Source organism: Geotrypetes seraphini, chromosome 1, assembly GCF_902459505.1.
Source record: "Geotrypetes seraphini chromosome 1, aGeoSer1.1, whole genome shotgun sequence".
Lineage (NCBI taxonomy): Eukaryota > Metazoa > Chordata > Amphibia > Gymnophiona > Dermophiidae > Geotrypetes > Geotrypetes seraphini.
In genome coordinates, this window is record NC_047084.1 from 467,641,905 (window position 1) to 467,663,830 (window position 21,926).

The following is a 21,926-nucleotide window of genomic DNA, read 5'->3' on the forward strand; positions in this document are numbered from 1 at the left end:
GGAGAATGCTCATCTGTCCAGAATGACACACCTATTGCACTACTAGAACAACATTTACAAGGCAGAAGATCATGATCAGGCCCCAGACATTGTATGGGTGTCCCAGAAGAACATGGTCCTGCTATAGCAAGAGTACTTTTTAAAATCACTGGGTGTTATAATGGATATGGGAAAAATAGCTGAGGTGAAATCAAATGACTCGATGGGGGAAAAAAAAAATGACTCTCAAGGTCTAAGTGAGTAATGGAAAATTAAAAGGAACCGTTTAAAGGGCTGAATAACACAAAGAAAATAAAAGGGAGGAATAACCTGGCCACACATAAGCACTTTTAATATGCCACAACAATAAAATTTTCAGAGTTGCTGATTAGAGAATGACATGGTGACTGTTATCTGTGGGTAACCCGTCAAAACGGGGACATTAAAAAAAATGGTCGCCGCAGAGAATGGGGACAAAGCCATTCAGCACCCCGTGGAGCGGTGAATGGCCTTATCCTCGCAGTTAGCTGAGGAAATGCATGCAAAATCCATCCTTCCTCCCAATCGTGGTCTGGGCATCTCTCTCCTTCCTTTCCCTTTGCTGCTGCTTTTTAATTTTCTCTTACCAAGCAGCTGGAGCCTTGAAGTCGCATGCGGCTGCCGGAAAGTCCTCCTCTGACACAACTTCTGTTTCCAGTTGCATCAGAGGAGGACTTTCCAGCAGCTGCATGTGACTTCAAGGCTCCGGCTGCTTGGTAAGAGAAAATTAAAAGAAGCCAGTGAAGGGGAGGAAGATGCTCGGACCATGGCGAGCGGGCAGGGGCTATTGGCCCACACGAAGGGCTGTGTGGATGAGATCAGATGGTTTGTGGGGACAGGGACAAATTTTTCCCTGTGTCATTATCTATTACTGATAAGGCAGAATATATGAGGCGGCAGGGGGAGGGATTGAAAAAAAAAAAAAAAAAAGCCTTTTGGCTCCTCAGAAAGCAGTAGACTGCGCTGGTCACACATGGCAATATGAGGCAGGCATATGCACAATAGTACACTTCTGAAAGTTTCCATAAAAAACTCTTGGGAATATCTCCATGCTGGGCTCCTTTGGATGACATCAATCAATGTAAGATTATAATGTCCTGCTTGTCCTTGGAGAAATATTTAAATACCTCTAATATATAAATGCACAAGAAGCAGTCTTCTTACTTCAAAGCTTTTTTTCAGTTACAAGGGGCGATGGGTTGAGTGGGGTAGGGTAATGGAGAGGGTCAGAATCCAAAATCAAGCAAGCATGATAAAAACCACAAGATCGGTGAGGATAGGGGATATGTATTAGTAGTATGAATTGGTAAAAGGAAATAAATTACATATTACAGCAAACAGACACCGTTATGGGTCTGGGATGAGTGTTGTACTTTGTATAGTAAGAAGAAATCTAAACATTCTTCAAGGATAAAGTGAAGATAGCAGAAGCTGCTGCTGCTGCTATCATCACTTTATCCTTGAATTTTTGGATTTCTTCTACTGTGACATTCTTCTGAGTGGATTTTTACACTTGAAAGTACTTTGTATAGTCACTTTTCTCTCTTTATCCAACTGCACAGGCTGAGTGGGAAGCATTGGAGATTGTGGATCATCAGTGGGCATTAGAAGATGTGGAAGAAGAATTGATGGCTAGAGACTTGAATTTTGAGGGGTTCTTCAGTCAGGAACCCCTGCCATGTACCACTTTCTGAATTTACTGTGTACTGTTTGGTATTACCCTGGCTTGTAGAACAAAAGATGGAGAGGAACGTTTAAAACCCCAGACCTGCAGGAATATCTGCCTTATACCAAGTGAGAGAGTTAGGATGATATGACATTGAGGGCCTGGAAATTGGATAACAGGGGAATGAATGCCTTTGTAATGTATCTCAGCAAATGTCAGTTCAACAATTGCCATAAATAGCATATTTTTGATAGTAATACTTCTGTATGCTGAAACAACCTGGGATACCTCAAAAGGACATTATTATGGCACAGAGGCCATTGCACCTGCTTTTTAAAATGCAGAGAGCACGTGCTTCATCCCATGGTGCTCTTTTAGATCTACTAAACAGTGATAGGTCTTAAAATGCCAGCAAATCTAGCTTTACATAAGTGAAACTTGAGCCCAGGTATGGAAGAAAAATGACTTGCTAGATAACTTGTCTGTATTTTATTATTGGGAATCAATAATTACAAAGTTTCATAGTTACATTGCTCACTTATAGCCATTTGTATGTTTTTCGCTATCCTCTACTACTATGCATATCATTTTGCTAGGTTATGTGGTAAATTTGATTATGCCTCTAAAAGAGTTGCATGTTAGTTGTCTATGCTGCCTTGAGCCTTAGTGCTATACAACATTAAAGAGAAACTACAAATGTTCCAGAGTGGTGAACCAAAGTCTGTATTATATAGCTCATAGTTCTATCTTAACTGTATATACAAGAATTAGAAGTAATTATATTAAGTTCAAATAGGAATCTTTGTCTTACAGAGTATTTTGGTAAGAAGAAAAAAAGTGTTCTCTTTAATGCACTATTTGCAGCGGTATTTGATAAGGTGATTAATGTACTGGTGTCAGACTAAAGTTTAAAATGTTGAATAAAATATTTGCTGTGAAATGATTGCTTTAGAGTGACAATGCTTGTGGGTATCCCAGTTCTGGTAGTCAGACCAGGTAAATAAAAATCTTCACTTTTCAGTTTGTTGCAAACCCCTCCCACTAGCAAGATTCAGTTAGGCCAGACATGTGCAACTCCAGTCCTCAAGGGCTGGAATCCAATCAGGTTTTCCCCAATGAATATGCATGAGATCTATTTGCATGCACTGCTTTCAATGCATATTCATTGGGGAAATCCTGAAAACCCAATTGGATTTCAGCCCTCAAGGACTGGAGTTGCCCATGTCTGAGTTAGGTCCATAAATGTATGACATGAGTTGGAAGTAGCAGAGTACCTACCCAAAGCCAAGAAGTAGTACCTGAATTTCTTTACAACTCTACATCCTTAAGCTAGTTTGAGGCAAGCTTATCAAGTTTAGAAAAAAAAAAAATCACTTTCTTCTTATACCTAACCCCTGCACACATTGCAAAAGCCATTCAGCCTACCTGTGCATCTTTAATCCTCCTAGTATCTGTGTCCAGCCTGGAACGAGTGCACTTTTTCTTGTAGAATAATGAGTTTGATGGGGCTACAGTCAAGATGGGCATGTTACTAGGAAAAGCCTCTGGAACATCCATCCTATTTCATAGAAGGTACCCCTGCACAGATCTTCAAAAGATGCTACTCTGTACCTTTTTATATACACACAAATATAAACCAAGATTTTTGGGCCAAAACAAAAAATGGTACCAAAATGGGGGTCTTTATTTATATTCAAGTCCACCAGGTAGCAGACACTTTTGTCCTCCCTTTCCAATGGCAGGTAATGCTTTCCTACATTCCCTCCATCCCTGATGCCTAACACTGCTCGCCAGCAGGCTGACCCCCCCCCCCCCCCCTGCATTCTCCTTACCACTCAAGAAAGCCAACACCAATATTATGTGCAGGGCTTTGAGCATCTATGCACGCTCAAAGCTCACCAGCTCCTGCCCTCTCTGAGATTCCTGGAGAGGTCGGGAGTCAACAGGCTTAAGTAAGCACAGCTACTCAAGGTCCAGGACAGAGAATGATGTCAGTTTTCCTGAGTACCAAAGCAGCACTGGAAGGACAGGAGTGCTAGAGATGGGGTAATACTTTTTTATCTTCATCTAGAGGAGGCAAGGGGATATATTTTCAACTCTATGCACCTATTTTTCAAAGAAAAAATGGGGAAATAAACCATTAGAATGGTTATGTATAATTGGGTTGGAAGGAGGAGAGAAGCAAAGGGGAAGATGCATTCTGTACAAGTACAGTAGTTGAAAATATTTAAAACTTTTATAGGGTGATTAATGTGGAAATCTACCAGAAATATTTTGGAACATATGTTGAACTTTTTGCAATGGATTGTGAACTCAGCTCTAATGAAGAGATCAAAATCTAGGCCCCTTGGTTGTTGTCAGTGGTGAGGGGAGGGGCTTGGCTCATTTTTGGGGGGTGGGTTTAAAATGGGGCACATATTGTGCATGTCTAACATGCACAGCATCTGTGCCCATTAAAAAAAAAGTATGGTAAATTATATATTAATTTCAGGGCTGAACTTGAGGGATGCTCACTCCCTCCAGCCAGCAGGCCCTCTCCTTCCTGGTTCATCCTGGGATGCACTAGGAGGACCTAAGGCCCCTCCCTATCCCAGGATGTACCAGGCAGGGGAGGGGTCAGACACCAGAGCCAATCAGGACCTTAGGCCCCTCCTAGTGCATCCCAGGAAGCACCTTGAAGGGATAGGCCTGTTTGCAGAAGGGAGTGGGCATCCCTTTTGTCAAATGGGGGGCATTGACCGGAAAGTAAGGCTATGACAGCTCAGACCTTGACAGAAAATTTTGCCTGCAAATGTAGCATGATGAGGTTAAAGAATCACCTGGTAATGATAGTCACCCAGAGTGGTCATTTAAATATTAATGACCCTATTTTACTATACTTTTAATAGTAATGACCTCATTGTACTACATTTGCTTGGCAGAGTCTACTAGGAAGCTCAGAAAACACCACAGTGAGCCGTTCTGATAATCAGCCGGTAAAATACTGGCATGCTAATCCGGCTAGAACTGATTTAGCAACCAAAGGCACGGTAAGTTTTGAGAATCTGACCCTGAATGGGGACCAAGTCATTTTTCTTGAAATGGATTACTTGAGTGACTAGATATGTACTACTTTTCAGGCAACCTGGATATTGTCCTGAAAGGAGGATAATCTGATCAAACAATCATCCAAGTAATGATGAATTTGGCCACTATTCTGGCACAGATAAGCTACCATCATTGACCTTGGAGAAGGTTCTGGGCACTGAAGACCATGAAAATATAAAGGACAAACTCCACCGAGGGAGAAATTGCCCAAACAGTTGGGGAATACTGCTCAGCAAGAACATGGTAACAAGATCTGCAAGCAGATATGGAGAGGCTTACACCCTCCCACTGATTCTGCACTCAAAGAACAGCAGAACTGACAGACTGTACAAGCAGGAAGTAGTACTCAACTACTCAGTGCTGCATGAACTGTCTTTTATTTTATTTTTAATTACACTGAAGGTGAGAACCAGTGAGTAGAGCTAGGACCTCCAGGTATGCACCCCAGGAGCCTAGCAATCTACTTGCTCAACTGGAAGCCAGCCAAAAAAACTGGACCAGGAGCAGGGATTGTCTCTCATGTATTTAATGCATAGAGCATCTAGCAGCACTATAGAAATTATTAGAAATAATAGCAAATCTGTGAAGAAATCCAGGAGTATAGAACAAATTCATGAAGAGAGACAATATAAACTTGTGCTGTGCTCTATATTACCAGCGTGCAACTCCTACAGTTCAGTATTTCTCTATCTCTACCTGCAGGTCGATGGACATAACCTTCATCTTCTGGCATGGTCTGGGAGAAGATAAAGGAAAACCAAATTACTAAGCCTATAATTTTTGATGAGATCAAAAGTGGAAGACATTAATTTTATTTGAACATATTTTGATTTTTTGAATTCATCAGAAATAATCTTATACTAATGTTTCTAGTATGGCTGTTTAACTGATTTGAACTATTATTTAAAACATTTCTTCTTTAATGTTTATCATTTATACATACATGATTATATATTTATGTTTTTACAGCATATACTGTACCCAGATGCAGGTGATTGCTGAAGGATGGCCATGTTGGGTCAGATCTCTTCTCATCATACCAAGATCATGTCTTGTATCTACTCTGCTCCTGGTTTCTCCAGACTATGGCTGGGTTTTTTTTGTTTGTTTTATTTGAGTATGTTGCATAGATCAGTAAAAAAATTATGAAACAATCCTCCCACTTCAATGAAATTTATATTTTTTTAGACAGCAGAATGTAAAAAATAGTGTATAACAGCATGAATAGTTTTACAAGGCGCTATATACAGGTTGATTATTCCATTCCTTTCCATTTATTCTAGTGCAAAAGGCATATGAGTCTTGAACCAGTGGGTTATTCACCTCTAATTGCGAGTTGTATAGAAGGCATCATCTACATTTTTTGGCTTCGCCTTCTATATCAGTGGGCTGTGCTGTATCTCCCGTCTCTCCTTCTAAAAGCAAGTTTGAAGATGTCTTTTTGATTTTGGTTTGTTATTTTTGGTTTTTTATCCTGATTTTGAGGCTTCTTGGTGTATCAGAGGTCCCGAGTAAGAGAGCCTGGATCGCTTTGGCTTAGCCTCCTCTAATCGCTTTAGAGCAGGGGTGTCAAAGTCCCTCCTTGAGGGTCGCAATCCAGTCAGGTTTTCAGGATTTCCCCAATGAATATGTATGAAATCTATTTGCATGCACTGCTGTATGCTAATAGATCTCATGCATAGTCATTGGAGAAATCCTGAAAACCCGACTGGATTGCGGCCCTCGAGGAGGGACTTGCCACACCCTGCTCTAGGGCAATGTATTCACAGGTGACTTGTTTCTTGGGACAAAAATCCCTCCTAGAGCACTCTGATAGCACGATGTCTTCGGCAAAGCGGAGTTGAGGAGACAAGGGGAGTCCCCTGCAGGTGACCTCGAGGCATCCTGTTCAGGGCTTTACCCCTGACTTTGTTGGTCTTATGTTCAAAGCCTATATGGCTTTTCGGGGTCTATCTGCACCATATGGGGTTACGCCAGTGTTTGTGCATGGAGGTTTTACCTTGTAGAGCACGGTTCCCCCCTCTGAAGGTTCCTCTGCAGGAACCAGAGGTCCAGTCAGAGAAAGACTGGGAGGACTGTGGTCAGAATCTATGCCTTTACTCCCTCAAAATGAATCTTCAGTTTTGGAGGATTCAGGGTTTTAGACAGGAGCTACTAGTCAGGAGTTGGTGGCATCCCAGGACCAAGGGAAGGACCAGATGGTGTGCCACCTTTTCAATTAGGTGGCTTTGCTGGAGGTCATCACAGAATCCTTGCGTGTATTAAAGCCTGACACCCTACCCCCCCAGACCTCTGCTGCTCAGCATTCTGTCATGAGTAGCTCTGAGCCTCAGACCTCCTTTTTTCCTTCACATTCAGTCATTATAATGATGCTAATGGAGCACTGGGAGACTCTGGAGGGTTCCTTGTGGATTACCAGGACTATGACAAAGTTGTATCTACTGGTGCCTGATTTCTAATAGCTGTTTGGCCTGCCTATGGTGGATTCATTGGTAGCACAGGATACCAAACATACTTGTCTGCCTAGTGAAGATGAAGTGATTTTAAAGGATGTGCAGCTGCAGAGTGGATTTAGTTCTGAAAAGACAGTTTGAGGCCTTAGCTTTGGGGCTGAAGGTGGCAGCAGTGGCTTCGTTTGTTGCATGCTTCTGCTATACTATACTGCATCAGGCTCCCAACAGTGGAGACAACCTACCCCCAAGTTGCTAATTTTGCGGGTGGATTATATAGCAGATGTTCTCTGTGATGTGTTCAGGGTCATGAGCAAGGTCCCTGCTTATTCTATCTCAGCCCATAGAATACACTGGATTAGGCAATGGGTGGGAGATTCTGCTCTTAAGGCCAAATTGAGCAGGTTACCTTTCAAAGGGCCAAATGCTCTTTGGAAAGGGGTTGGATGATCTTATGGCCACAGTGTGGCAGATCATTGCCCTAAATCCTTGCCAGACAGTAGACTACATGCCTCTGGGAGGACAGGTCATGGTTCCTTTTGTGGTTCTTGATGGTTTCATCAGTTTTCAATGAGGTACTCTGCTCAGAGATAGTTTCAGGGCCCTCAACAGAGGTTTGGAGACTCCAGGTGAGTTCAGTCTTCAGGTTCCTGCTCCACTGCAGCCTCCAAGTTGTTCCAATGACACCAAGCCGCCACCGAACTCCTGTAAATAGGAGGGAGGTTGTTGGCTTACTGGGATACCTGGGCAAGGGTTTGCTCGGACCAATGGATGCTGGACATCATTCAAGAGGGCTACAAGCTCAAATTCTTTTGTCCTCTACTAGACTTATTTGTGGAATTTCTGGCCGGACAGAGAAAGAGGTCAAGCAACGGTGAAACTGCTTATGGATATTCAAGATGTAGAATCTGTACTGACCAAGGAATCGGGCTTGGGCAGATACTCTATATACTTTATCATGCCCTAGAACGACTCAGATGACTGGAGGCCAATCCTGGATCTGAAGTTGGTCAATGCAGCACTGAAGGAGCCCCAATTCCAGATGGAGACCGTGCGTTCAGTCATAGCTTTGATGGCACCGGAGTAATTTCTAGCCTCGTTGGATTTGATGGAGGCTTACTTGCATATTCCGATATTTCCAGCTCACAAAAGTTTGTGAGATTCCTTGTGCTGGAGAGACATTTCCAGTTCTCAGCACTAGAGAATGACATGGTGGCTGTAACCCGCCAAAACGGTAGGGGAAAAACTGTGTTCACCATGGCTATGGGGACAAGGCCATTCACCGCCCCCTGGAGCGGTGAATGGCCTTGTCCCCGCAGTTAAGGGAGAGAACGCGCGCGGTCACTTATCGCGCTCCCTCCCTCCTTACTGATCGCTGCTGCTGCTGCCGCCCAGTCCAAATATCTCCCTATTCCCTCCCTGCCCCTTACCTTCGGCTGGCGATTTCTAAGTTGCTTTCCTACAGAGCAGCCGGAGCGTTGAAACTGTGTGTGGCTGCTGTAAAAGTCATCTCTGCCACAATCTCTGACGTTGCATCAGAGACGACCTTTCTGCTTTCTGGCAGCCATATGCAACTTCAACGCTTTGGCTGCCCTGTAGGAAAGCAATTTAGAAATCGCCGGCCGAAGGTAAGGGGCAGGGAGGTTTGTCGGCACAATTGTGTACTCACTGCTCTGCAAGCAGGAAACACTCCTACTGCCTGTCGGACTGGGGCCTGTTGACTGCAGGGGGGGGGGAAGGGGGTGTGCATGGCAGAAGCAGCTAAGAGGTGTTCTCGCTGCAGAAGGGGTGTGAACGCACCATGAAGATAAGGGGCAGGGAGTAAGGAAAGGTGGGGTGGAGAGGAACAGACGCTGAAGGGAAATGGGGAAGACAGAGTGCAGAGAAGACGCTGAAAGGACATGGAGAAGACGCTGAAAGGAAATAGGGAACAGAGAGTGGGGAGAAGACACTGAAGGGAAATGTGGAAGACAGAGATGCCAGACTATGGGGAGAGCGGAGGGAAAAAGATGGGTGCCACATCAATTGGGGGGGGGGGGGAGGGAGAGGCACAGTAACAGAGCAAATGGAAGACACAGAGAGAAGAGAGTGGATGGAAGGAAGTGAATGAGAAGATGAGGAAAACAGAAACCAGACAACAAAGGTAGAAAAAAAATTATATTTATTTATTTATTTATTTTTGCTTTAGGATAAAGTAGTATATTAGTTGTGTTGATAAAAATTTATAATTCAAAAAATAATCATCTTATTTCCACATAAACAACCAAATACTTTTAACTGACTCCGTGACTTTTCACTAGAGTTTGGTTATGGGTCTGAGCATTCATTTAGAAATCTAGAGTCACTGTGTGACCATAAAAGTATTTGGTTGTTTATTTAAGTGGAAATAAGGTGATTATTTTTTGAATTGTTATATGGTTATCACCTTTGAAGAAACAAGGTCCCTTATATTTTATGGATAAAAATTTATAAACAAGGCCCTGCCAGATGAACATCTCTTTCTCTTGTTCAGCAGCCAGAACTTTGATTTATAAGGAGGGAATAAGCTAAATATTGCAGTACTGAGGCTTGTATGGATGCTGCGGGGATGGGGCGGTGAAGGGAACGGTGGCCTGGGGGATGGAGCAGTGACAGATTTTTTTCCCCGTGTCATTCTTTACTCAGCACTCCCATTTGGTCTCACAATGGAACCTCGCACCTCACCGAGATGATGGTCATTGCAGCAGTGCACCTAAGCAGTGCAGGGATCCAGGTATATCCATATTTGGATGACTGGCTGATCAGAGCTTTGTCCAACGCAGATGGTGAGAAAGCAATGGTGCAAGTTGTCCAACTTTTGCAAGACCTGGACTGGATCACCAACATTCTAAAGAGCCACCTGGAGCCAACACAATCCCTAGAGTATTTGGGCATCCACTTCAACGTGGTAGAAGACTGTTTTTTTTCTTCCAGAGCCATGCAAACTGAAACTAAGACGCTAGATTTTGCAGATCCTGGCAGAAGCCAGCTCTGACAGTTTGGCACTATCTATAGGTGCAGGGGTTGATGGTAGCAACCATAGAGGCTGTTCCATGGGCGAAAGCTCATCTACACCCTCTTTCGGACGTGCTGTTGTCCCACTGGGCACTGTAGATGCCGCTGACCTGGATGGCGGAGGCATGTCAAAGTTTGCGTTGGTGGCTGCAGTCGGAGTCATCCAAAGGCCTGCCCCTCCATATATCCTCTCGGGCGATCCTGACAGATGCCAGTATTTACAACGAGGGTGGGTGGTGTCATTGCGAGGATCATCCAGTTCAGGATCGATGGCTGCCCTTTCAGTGGAAGTGGTCCATCAATAGACTGGAACAGAGTAATTCATCTACGCTGCAGACATTGGAGAACTCCCTGGAAGACAAAGCGGTCAGGGTTTTCTCAGACAATGCCACAGTGGTGACATACATCAACAAGCAGAAGGCACCAAGAGTGCCCCATTGAGACTGAAGGCCCAGTTGTTTCGCTGGGCAGAAATCCACCTACAGGCTATATATGCAGCACATGTAGAGAGAATAGACAATGTGCAGGCCAACTATCTCAGCTAGCAGACCCTAGACCTGGGGGAGTTGCCTCTGTCTCGGAAGGCCTTCAGCAGCATTGTGCATTGATAGGGGCATCTGACATTTGATCTGATGGAATCGGCAGTCAACAAAAAAGTCTCAATTTTTCAGCCAAAGATTTGAGCCTGGAAGCATCGGCATGGATACTTTAGTACAACGTTAGCTAGAGAAAGGGCTATTGTATGTTTTTCTCCTGTGGCCCATGATAGGCCAGCCAGATCATTCAAAGAATAGCATCCCACCTGGGGTTGGTAATTCTAGATGCTCTAGATTGCAGCATCGATCATGGTATGTGGATCTGGTTCGTCTACAGAGGGACAAGTGTCTCAAACTGCCACTTCATTCAACTCTTCTCTTGCAGGGTCCAGTTGCCCTGGGGGAATCCAGAACGCTTTGAGCTTATGATATGGCTCTTGAATGCGCAGCCTTAGTGCAGAAGGCCTGCTCAGAGGTGGTCATAGTTACCCTCCTAAGATCTAAGAGACCAGTGAATATCATGGCCTATGCTAAGGCTTGGAAAATGTTTCAGTGCACTTGTTCTAAGCAGGAAGTTGAGCCTTTAAGGCAGGAGTAGGGAACTCTGGTCCTCGAGAGCTGTATGCCAGTCGGGTTTTCAGGATTTCCCCAATGAATATACATGAGATCTATTTGCATGCACTGCTTTCAATGCATATTCATTGGGGAAATCCTGAAAACCCGACTGGAATACGGCTCTTGAGGACCAGAGTTCCCTACCCCTGCTTTAAGGTATCAATGTCAGTGGTCCTAGCATTTCTTCAGGATGGGCTCAAGAAGGGCCCTGGCAGGTTTCTCATGCTTTAGGGCTTGAGTGGAGAAAGTTTATTTGGCTTCTTATCTACATTTTTGAAGGGGGTGTTATGGCTGCATCCTCCTGTGTAAAAACTGTTCCTAATGTGGAATCTTATCATCATGTTGCATACCCCCTAAGGCCCTGTATGAACCTTTACAAGAGGCGTTGCTGATGAATCTTACTTTTTAAGACAGTTTTTTTTAGTAGCTCTCACCTCAGTGAGAAGGGCCTTGGAGCTGCAGGCTCTGTCTTGCAGAAAGCCTTTCCTCAGATTTATGAAGGCTAGGATCTCATTGCACACAGTACCTTCTTTTCTTCCAAAGGTGGTAATGGTTTTCCATGTAAATCAGGAAGTCTGGCTACCCACGTTCCATGCCACGGTTTCAAAGAGAAAGGACAAAGTTTTGGCATTGCTGGATGTTAGGAGAGTTCTCCGCTGCCTTGAGGTAACAAATGATTTTCATCTTTCAGATCATTTTTTTGTATTAATGAGTCCTATCCGCTTTGGGAAACTGGATTTGCTTGACTATTTCTTCACCATATATATTAGCTATGGTAAGCAACCACTGATTTGAGAGCACGCTCTACGAGGAGTGTGGCTTCTTCATGGGTGGGTTCTGCCTGAGATTTGTAGGGCGGATATGTGGTCCACCCTCCATACTTTCATGAAATTTAATAGGGTGGATGTAGTGGCATTACTGGATATCACTTTTGGGTCCTCGGTGCTAGCAGCAGGCTCATCTGCCCCGCCCTAGATTCAGAGGATTGTTTTGGTACATCCCACTGGTTCATAACTCATATGCCTTTTGCACTAGAAGGGATGATTAGAATCTTACCTCAATCTTCTTTCTAGTAAAAAGGCATATGAGTCTTGAAGGCCTGCCTTGTCAGATTTCAATTAGCCTGCTTACTGCCTCAGACATGTATGTATTTCTAGATGCTTGACTTTCTCCTGTCAAACAGGTCTGAAGAGTGATAAGATAACTCTATTGCAAAAAGGCAAAGGGAGATTGTGAAAACTATATAAATGTTAGTGCCGGTTGTACCTTGTTTTGTTATGTTGCAATTGGTTTCTTTAATTGTAATGATGCCCCCTCTTTATTTCTCCTCTTATAGGGGTTTTCAACTGCTTTAATATGAGCTGAGGAAATACAGCCCAGCCCAGTGATACAAGAGGAAGAGCTGAAAAATGCAGATGATGCCTTCTATACAACTCACAATTAGAGGTGAATAACCTACTGGTTCAAGAATCATATGCCTTTCTACTAGAATGATGATTATCAAAATAAGAACCTAATCTCTTCCTCTATAACTCATCTACCTAAAAAATAAGCAACTTGCAGAGAACATTAATAAAAACAAACCTGAAATCAGAAATTACATAAAACCAAATGCGAGACAAATCTGGGGAATCTTACGAAGCTCTAGAAGAATTAAACCTCTTATGAAAGATCACAAAGTCAGAAAATCCAAGATGATTTCTTCCCCTGTCCCTTCAAAAGGGTTTAGATTTTTTTTCCATTTAATTAAATTTAATCCTATCAGAGCAATAGAGACATTCACCCAAGGTCTCTCACACAGTACATACATGCAAGAAATGAGACAGAGGAAATTAAAATGACTCACACCATGGTCAGAAACAAATTCAGAAGTGAAGTTAAGATTAGCACTAAGGCACAAATAATTCACCTGAGATCACACACTGTGGTATATAGATATGGAATTAACACACCCACTCTGTTAAGTTTTAAAATGCATTTTTCTTTATGTACAAGTTATATCTTTTTTCTTTTTTTTTTTTTTTTTTAGCATGCCAAAAATATTTTCTACAAACTTCCAACAGCAAAGGAAAAGAGAAATGAACAGAATATATCTTCATGGTAGTTTTTTTTGTTGTTTTGTTTTTAGTAGGAAAATACAATATGTGCTTTTGAACATAAAACCACACCCTGGCTTTAAGCAGTACTACAAATCCCCTCGTGTCTGTTTAAGCTCCAGCTTTTCTCTGTTGACTTACTCCTGAGTTGCTTCATTTTATTAGCTATATTTTGTGAAAGTAATTATTTTGGAGGGGAGAAAGGGACACGTGGGGATAAAAAAAACATAACAGCTGATAGGATTAGGAATGAGACTGCTCACATTTGTTACCATCTAGATGTAAAACTGTGGAAAAATAATTTAAATTTCTTGAAATCAAGCCAACATGAAATGGGTGAAAAAAGCTCATGTGCATCATTGTTTTGGGGTAATTCTTAGTTGGTCCAATAAAAAATATATTTAGGCCTTTGCCTGACTTCCTGAAGGTACATGAGTACACTGCTGCTGTAGCTTAGCCCTTTCTCCTTAGCATTTATTGACCTTTGTTAATGCCCCGGTTGAGGAACATTCAAGAAACTAAACAGAGTAAGACAGATCACCTAGCATGCTAGGGACTCAGATTATTGATGTCCAAAAAAGAATCTAGTATGTCTCCAAGACCAAATGTACTTAAAACATTTCTGCAGCATATAAAGAAAAATAAAAATACCAGGTAGGAATGCTGGCATCATCACTTTTCACATAACAGCTCTCCCTCTGTCTGTGACTGATAGAACTATACACTGTATTACTCAGGTTGGTTGATTTTTTTTAAATATTTCTTAAGTAGATTTTGTACATTTTTTGTCAGCCTCAAGACAAGCCAGTCCAAAATAAACTAAAATAAAATTATACAAAACTGTTAGGTATTCTTAAAAGATAGGGAAGACTTGGCTGGCTGCTAGGATGGGGGAGATGTAGAAAAGAAAGTTTTGGGTGGGATAGCTGATAGGATAAATATGCCCTTAGGGTTGAAAGATATAGGGAGCAATAATTTCTTGTACCTACGAAATGGGAGATTCCCATCTTCCCCAGCACAAAACCAAAAGCTTTTTTTATGACATACTTAGTGCTCTTATGCATGGTGGATGTCTTTGCAGACTGTCAGAGGTTGCTTTTTGAGAAATCTTTCCTTCTTGTGCACAAGATGATTGTGTGACCCATGCTGCTGCATCCCTTGCCAAGTTCCCCTTTTAAACCCACAGTGGCAGTCTGCTTGGGGCTAGTGATCCAATGTGGATCCCTGCAGGGGCTAAAGAGTAATGCTGGTAGACTAACGAGCGGAAGACTGTCCCTATCTTTTTTGCTGGTGAATTCTGCTGAAAGCCACGTTAGCTCTCCCCATCAACTATTACAAAGAAGAGGGAGCACTGCATACCCCAAACACTAATAATATACACACTTTGCTGCAACATATTGGGAAACTTTTGTTTTCAGAATAGTAGTCACAAATAATTAAAAAGTGGTTCATTCAAAATAGCAAGAGGCTATACATATTTGGTGTTATATATAGATATATACATCCACATTCTTACAGCTATATATATCCATATATGCACACACATAGCTATATGCATATATTTATATATATATATACACACACACATATGAGTGCATATAGCTATACCTATGTATACTTGTACAGCTATATGTACATATATGTGCATCTATATAGACATATCTATTTACATGTTTCTATTTTTGTGCTGAAATCCCCTCATATTTAAAATGGTATCGGTCCCCTATCATCATATGTTTATATAGACATTTTTAGTGGGGAGGGGATTTGCCACATTACCCAGTAGGAATTGTTTCTAAATATAGGCCTGAGAATCATAGCCAATCATTTCCCTGCTTGTTGAAAACAATTAGCAATTCAAGTCTTCAAAATACAAACTACTCTGCTATACCCCAGCCCCCTCCCCAATCAGTGGAGAAGGAGGGGAGAAGTGGTCAGTCGACATCCATAGACTCACTGCTTTGGCAGGTGTTTATTTTGCAATCATGGGAGTTGCAGGAAGTCATGTCATCTGAGATGCTGCTACAGGAAGTGACATCATCTGTGTCCTGGTCTGCTGAAGTCACAGTGCTATGGCAGCAGGGCTGCAGAGGAGGCTGCATGGGTTGACATATTTTGTCCTGCCGTTGGTAGAACAGCACATAGGCAGCTTTGGACTGTAGAAAGGGGGAGACAGTATTTATTTATTTATCTAGATTTTATCCCATCCTCCCAGTAGCTCAGAACGCTCTACAAATAAACATTCACAATGGAGTATGAGAAGAAAGTCTACAGAATTTGGAGTACAGGAGAGCAGCTCAATACTAGAATGACTGAGGCACCCAACATTCCCTCTTCTGCTCAGATCTTCCTAATTTTTGATGTTCATGTTTAAGCAATGCAAGTTTAAACAATTTCTAAAAACTGAGAACACATACCCTAGTGGCCATATTTAAAGGGAACCATCATGAAAAGTATCGATTAATCAGGTATCTTTTCTTCCAATTCTGAGAAACCTGAGAGTGAAAGTACAGTGTTCCCCCGGTCGTTCGCAGTTGGCGGTTTGCAGTCCCGGTCATTCACGGTATTTTCCGACCACGAACTGCCAACAAGGAGAGGGCAGCGGGAGAAGCAGGAGAGAGCAGCCGGAGCACTGGCGAGTGCAGGAAATCACTCGCTGTATGCTCCGACCGCCTCTTCCTGCACTAAATCGGGCCTTATCCAATCAGGAGCTGCTTTGACACGCAGCTCCTAATTGGTAAGGCCCGACTTAGTGCAGGAAGAGGTGGTCGGAACATACAGCGAGTGATTTCCTGCACTCGCCGGTGCTCCGGCTGCTTTCTCCTGCCCTCTCCAGTCTCCCCCATGAAAGGAGAAATTAGGTTCTTACCTGCTAATTTACTTTCTTTTAGCTTCTCCAGACCAGTAGAGGTTAACTTTACGAATGGGTATATATCTAATCATGACCAGCAGGTGGAGACTGAAAACAAAACTTTGGGACAGTATATCCTAGCCCCTCCTCTCTATTTCCCTCAGTCTGCCGAATAGCCAAGCAGAACCAAGAACTGGAAAACAACAGAGAGAAAAAACAATACTCCGAAAGGAGTAACAAATAACATACCCAAAATGCTGTTGGAAAATGCAGAGGAGAAATTCCCGAAGGAAGAATGTCCCCACAGCTCGCCAGCTAAGCCAGCCGAGCCACAGCCGCTGTTCTTCAATTCTCCCCGGCCCTAGAAAAATACTAGAACCCGCAGCAAAAACCAAAAACTGCCCGCGCAACAGCCCCAACAACAACAACAACAGACAGGGTGGGGACCTCTACTGGTCTGGAGAAGCTAAAAGAAAGTAAATTAGCAGGTAAGAACCTAATTTCTCCTTCTTTAGCACTCTCCAGACCAGTAGAGGTTAACTTTACAAATGGGACGTACCAAAGCAGTCCCTCTCACGGGCGGGACCCCCGAAGGGCCGATACCAGTACACGCTCACCGAACACCGCGTCCCGACGCGCCTGCACATCAACCCGATAATGACGAACAAAGGAATGCAAGGAGGACCAAACCGCAGCCTTACAAATATCCACTGGAGGCACGAGCGACGACTCAGCCCAAGAAGCCGCCTGACCCCGAGTGGAATGAGCCTTGAGAAACTCCGGAACAGGCTGCTGTTTCAGAAGATAAGCGGAAGCAATCGTCTCCTTGATCCAGCGCGCAATAGTAGCCTTAGAAGCGCCAGCTCCCCGACGAGGACCCGCCAGGAGGACAAAGAGATGATCGGACTTCCGGAATTCCTGGGTCCGCTGCACATAAGAGCGAAGGACCCGACCGACATCCAACTTGCGCAGCTGCCGTTGCTCAGAAGAGCCCTCCCGACCACCCAAGACCGGGAGAACCACCGATTGATTGACATGAAAAGGAGAAACAACCTTCGGCAGAAAGGAAGGAACAGGCCGCAAGACGACCCGCTCCCTAGAAAACTCCAAGAAGGGAGCCCTACAAGAGAAAGCCTGCAGCTCAGAAACACGCCTAGCAGAAGTAATGGCCACCAAAAAGACCGCCTTCAAAGTAAGGTCCTTCAAAGAACAGTCGTCCAAGGGCTCGAAAGGCGGACGCACCAAAACAGAGAGAACCAGATTAAGATCCCAAGAGGGAACCGAGGGCCGTAGGGGAGGCCTAAGCAACTTGGCCGCCCGCAAAAACCGAATCACATCAGGAAGAGCCGATAAACGCTGACCTGACACCAACCCTCGAAAAGCTGACAGGGCCGCAAGATGAACCCGGAGAGAAGACCAAGCCAGGCCTCTATCCAGGCCATCCTGCAAGAACTCCAGAATGTTAGGCAGAGAAGCGCGAAAAGAGGTCACTCCCCGCGCCCGACACCATTCCTCAAAGAGACGCCAAACCCGCACATAAGCCCGAGAGGTAGAAAGCCTCCGGGACCCCAACAGTGTAGAGATCACCTTGTCTGAATATCCCTTCTTGCTAAGGCGACCCCTTTCAAGAGCCACGCCGTAAGACAGAAGGGAGACGGGTCGAACATGGGAATGGGACCCTGCATCAGAAGGTCGTCCGAGAGAGGCAGAGGAAGAGGATCCGCTACCAGGTGCCTCACCAGATCCGCATACCACGGACGGCGAGGCCAATCCGGCGCCACCAGCACCACCAAACCCGGATGGTGAACAATGCGAAGAAGCACTCTGCCCACCAGCGGCCAAGGAGGGAACACATACAACAGCCCCTCCGTTGGCCACTGCTGGACCAGAGCATCCAAACCCTCGGCCAGACCGTCCCTGCGACGACTGAAGAAGCGGGGCACTTTGGCGTTGCCACCCGTGGCCATCAGGTCCATCAGGGGCTACCCCCAAGCCTGCACTATCAACTGAAACGCCTCGGCGCCGAGACACCACTCTCCTGGATCTAGGAAGTGACGACTGAGGAAGTCTGCCTGAACATTTTCTACTCCGGCTATATGAGAGGCCGAGAGGTCCAGCAGATGGGATTCCGCCCAAACCATGAGCAGAGCCGCCTCCTGCGCCACCTGAGTGCTCTTGGTGCCCCCCTGACGATTGACATAAGCCACCGCCGTGGCATTGTCCGACAGCACTCTGACCGACTTGCCCAGCAACAGGGAGTGGAAAGCCAACAGCACCAGACGGACCGCTCTGGTCTCCAACACGTTGATCGACCAGGCGGCCTCCTCCGCGGACCAGGTGCCCTGAGCTGAGTGACCCAAACACTGAGCCCCCCAACCCAGGAGACTCGCATCCGTCAGGAGCACCGTCCACTGCGGGAGATCCAGACCCACCCCCTGAACTAGGTGAGGGGTCTGGAGCCACCAACGCAGACTGCAGCGCGCCAAGCCTCGCAGGGGAACCGGAACATCCATCCCGTGCCTCTGGGGAGACCACCTCCGGAGCAGAGCATACTGGAGAGGACGCATGTGGGCCCGCGCCCACCTCACCACGTCCAGGGACGCCGCCATCGACCCCAAGACCTGGAGGAAATCTCGCGCCCGAGGACACCGGGACGCCAAAAGCAGGCGAATCTGAGATTGCAATTTGCTCACCCGGCCCTCTGGGAGGAAGACCTTCCCCAAGGAGGTGTCGAACAGCACCCCTAGGTACTCCAGACGCTGAGCCGGGACCAACCGACTCTTGGAAAGGTTGACCACCCAGCCCAGCGACCGGAGAAACTCCACCACCCGAGCAGTAACCCGGGAGCTTTCCTGCAACGACTTTGCCCGAATTAACCAGTCGTCCAGGTAGGGGTGTACCAGGATGCCCTCCGACCGCAAGGCTGCCGCGACGACCACCATCACCTTGGTGAACGTCCGAGGAGCCGTGGCCAGCCCAAAGGGAAGCGCACAGAACTGAAAGTGCCGACCCAAGATCGCAAAGCGCAGGAAACGCTGATGAGAGGCCCGAATGGGAACATGCAAGTAGGCCTCCGTCAGATCGAGAGAAGTGAGAAACTCCCCCGGCTGAACCGCCAGAATGACCGACCGCAGAGTTTCCATACGGAAAGAGGGAATCTTGAGAGCCCTGTTGACCCCTTTTAAATCGAGGATGGGCCGAAAGGTCCCCTCCTTCTTGGGCACCACAAAGTAAATGGAGTACCTGCCCGTGCCCCACTCCGGAGGGGGCACCGGAACAACTGCCCTGAGATCTAGCAAGCGCTGAAGGGTCTGGCGAAAAGCCTGCGTCTTCCCCGGAGTCTGACACGGAGAAGCGAGGAAAAAATCCGGCAGAGAGCGGGCGAACTCCAGGGCATAACCGTCCCGCACCACCTCCAGGACCCACTGATCGGACGTGATCTCGGCCCATTTGGGGAAAAATTCGCGCAGCCGGGCCCCCACCGGAACCAAAGGGGGCGCCGGCAAGGCGTCATTGTGCAGGACGGGAAGCGGGGGAACCGGCGGAGGGATTCCCTGCCCCCCGACGGGCCCCCCGAAAGGGCTGCATGCGCTGGAAGAACCGACCCCGGGAAAATCCCGGAGACTGGAAAGAAGCAGCCCCACGCCCAGGGCGATACTTGCGAAAATCCCGCAAACGCCCCCGGGCCGCACCCCCCCGAGACGCCGGGCGGGCACGGTCCTCCGGCAGACGGGGAACTTTCGAGTCCGACAGAGTCTGAATCAACTTATCCAAGTCCTCTCCAAACAAAAACGACCCCCGAAAGGGAAATTTAGTAAGCTTAGCTTTGGACGCAGCATCCGCCGCCCAAGCGCGCAGCCACAACACACGCCTTGCGGCCACGCCAAAAGCCATAGACTTAGCCGAGATCCGCACCAAGTCATATAGAGCATCTGAGAGGAATGAGGCCGCCATCTCAATCTTCGCAACCTCCTGATCCACCAGAGACCAGTCGTCAGACTCTCGATCCAAGACCCGCTCCGCCCACCGAAACACGGCGCGAGCGACCAGTCCCCCACAAATAGCCGCCTGGACCCCAAAGGCAGAGACCTGAAAATTTTGCTTAAGGATGCTCTCCAATTTGCGCTCCTCAGGGTCCCGCAAGGCAGAACCGCCCTCAACAGGCACGGTATGCCGCTTGGAAATTGCCGAGACCACCGCATCCACGACTGGCGAAGCTAACGTAGCCCGATCCCCTTCAGGAATGGGATACAGGCGAGCCATGCTGCGCGCCAGCCGAAACGGCGTCTCCGGCGTTTTCCACTGCTCCAGAATAATATCCCGAATATCCTGATGCATAGGAAAAGAGCGGGAAACGGAACGGATCCCCCGTAACAGGGGGTCCCCCACACGCGGAGTCTCCGGCGGCGCGTCCTCAAAACGCAAAACCGAAGAAACCTGTTGAATAAGGTCAGGCAGCTCATCTTTCTGAAAAAGGCGCACCACGGACGCCTCGTCACTGGAGAACGGGAAATCCGACAACCCGCCGCCAGCTTCCTCCGACCACAAATTCTCGTCCCACGACACCCGCGGACGCTTGGACAAGGGAGGCGGCGGAGGGGACGTCACGCCAGACGAAAGAGGCAAAGCCGCAGGGAGCGCGGAGGAAACCCCACCCCCCGAAACCCCCTGGGCGCAACCGGGACCCCCAGCCGCCTGAAAATAGGCTCTGCATAAAGAAAAGAAAAATTCAGTAGAAAAACCCCCCGAGGGTCCCAAGGGACTCCCTGCCACAGCAGGGGACCCAGCAGAACCTTGCCCCTGCATAGTCAAAACAGGGGGAAGGTCACCTGAGGTGGAAGACAAAATGGAGGGGCCAGACAGAGAAGATGGCGGTTTTCCCGCCAAAAAAGCTCCCTCCATAGCCTGAAGCGGCTGAGAAACCTGAATAGTCTCAGCCGCTAAAGCAGGCAAGCCGGCATCAGCTGTCAAAAAATCAGCTGAGAGGGAATCCTCTAAAACCCGACCGTCGGCGGTTTGGGGAATCCCTCCGTGGGCGGACGGAGAAGACCGGGCTTCCCCACCGTTCCCTGCCGACTCGCGAGGCACCATCGGCGGGGAGCTCTGGGCGCCTGCAGCCGCTGCCGACGGAGCTCCTCCACCGCACCGGCCTGAACACCGCTTGCACAGGCCGGCCGCGAGTGCCTCGCGTCTGGAGCACAATGAGCACTTTTTCCCTTTAGAAGTGCTCATTGCTCCATACGCGACCTAGCTGCAAAAAAGTGCCGGTTAGTTGAAAAAATACAGTAAAATACAGTTTTCTTAAAGGGATACAACCCTCCAGACCAGCACTACCTCAGGATTTTTTTTTTTTTTACAGAACAGACTCCACAGGCTCTCGAAGCAATATGCCTTGCTTGATTTAGGGGGCAAGGCTTACTGCTGAGGCTCCTCTAAAAAAATGTGGGGAGGTGGAGGAAGTGGGGGGAGGGACCCCGCTCGTGACCCGCCGGGTTTGACACCCCCGAGGTCGGACGAACCCCCAAACAGAGTCCGCCCAAGCTCCGTCCGGCTAAAAACAGGGACAATAAACCC

At 46.6% G+C, this 21,926-nt stretch overlaps 2 protein-coding genes across 3 annotated transcripts in view; one reads left to right on the forward strand and one right to left on the reverse strand.

The window, feature by feature from the left end:
• LOC117350166 (ER membrane protein complex subunit 3-like) overlaps positions 1–2,624 on the forward strand; it is a 59,600-nt gene extending 56,976 nt beyond the window's left edge. Inside the window, exon 8 of the mRNA XM_033924228.1 lies at positions 1,581–2,624. Within this exon, the coding sequence (XP_033780119.1) occupies positions 1,581–1,712 (132 nt within the window). The 3' untranslated portion in view covers positions 1,713–2,624. The remainder of the gene's footprint in view (positions 1–1,580) is intronic.
• A 10,758-nt stretch (positions 2,625–13,382) lies between these two features.
• USP11 (ubiquitin specific peptidase 11) overlaps positions 13,383–21,926 on the reverse strand; it is a 251,180-nt gene continuing 242,636 nt past the window's right edge. For both annotated transcript variants that reach the window (XM_033924282.1, XM_033924292.1), the window contains exon 21: positions 13,383–15,657. In XM_033924282.1, the coding sequence (XP_033780173.1) occupies positions 15,436–15,657 (222 nt within the window). In that variant the 3' untranslated portion in view covers positions 13,383–15,435. The remainder of the gene's footprint in view (positions 15,658–21,926) is intronic.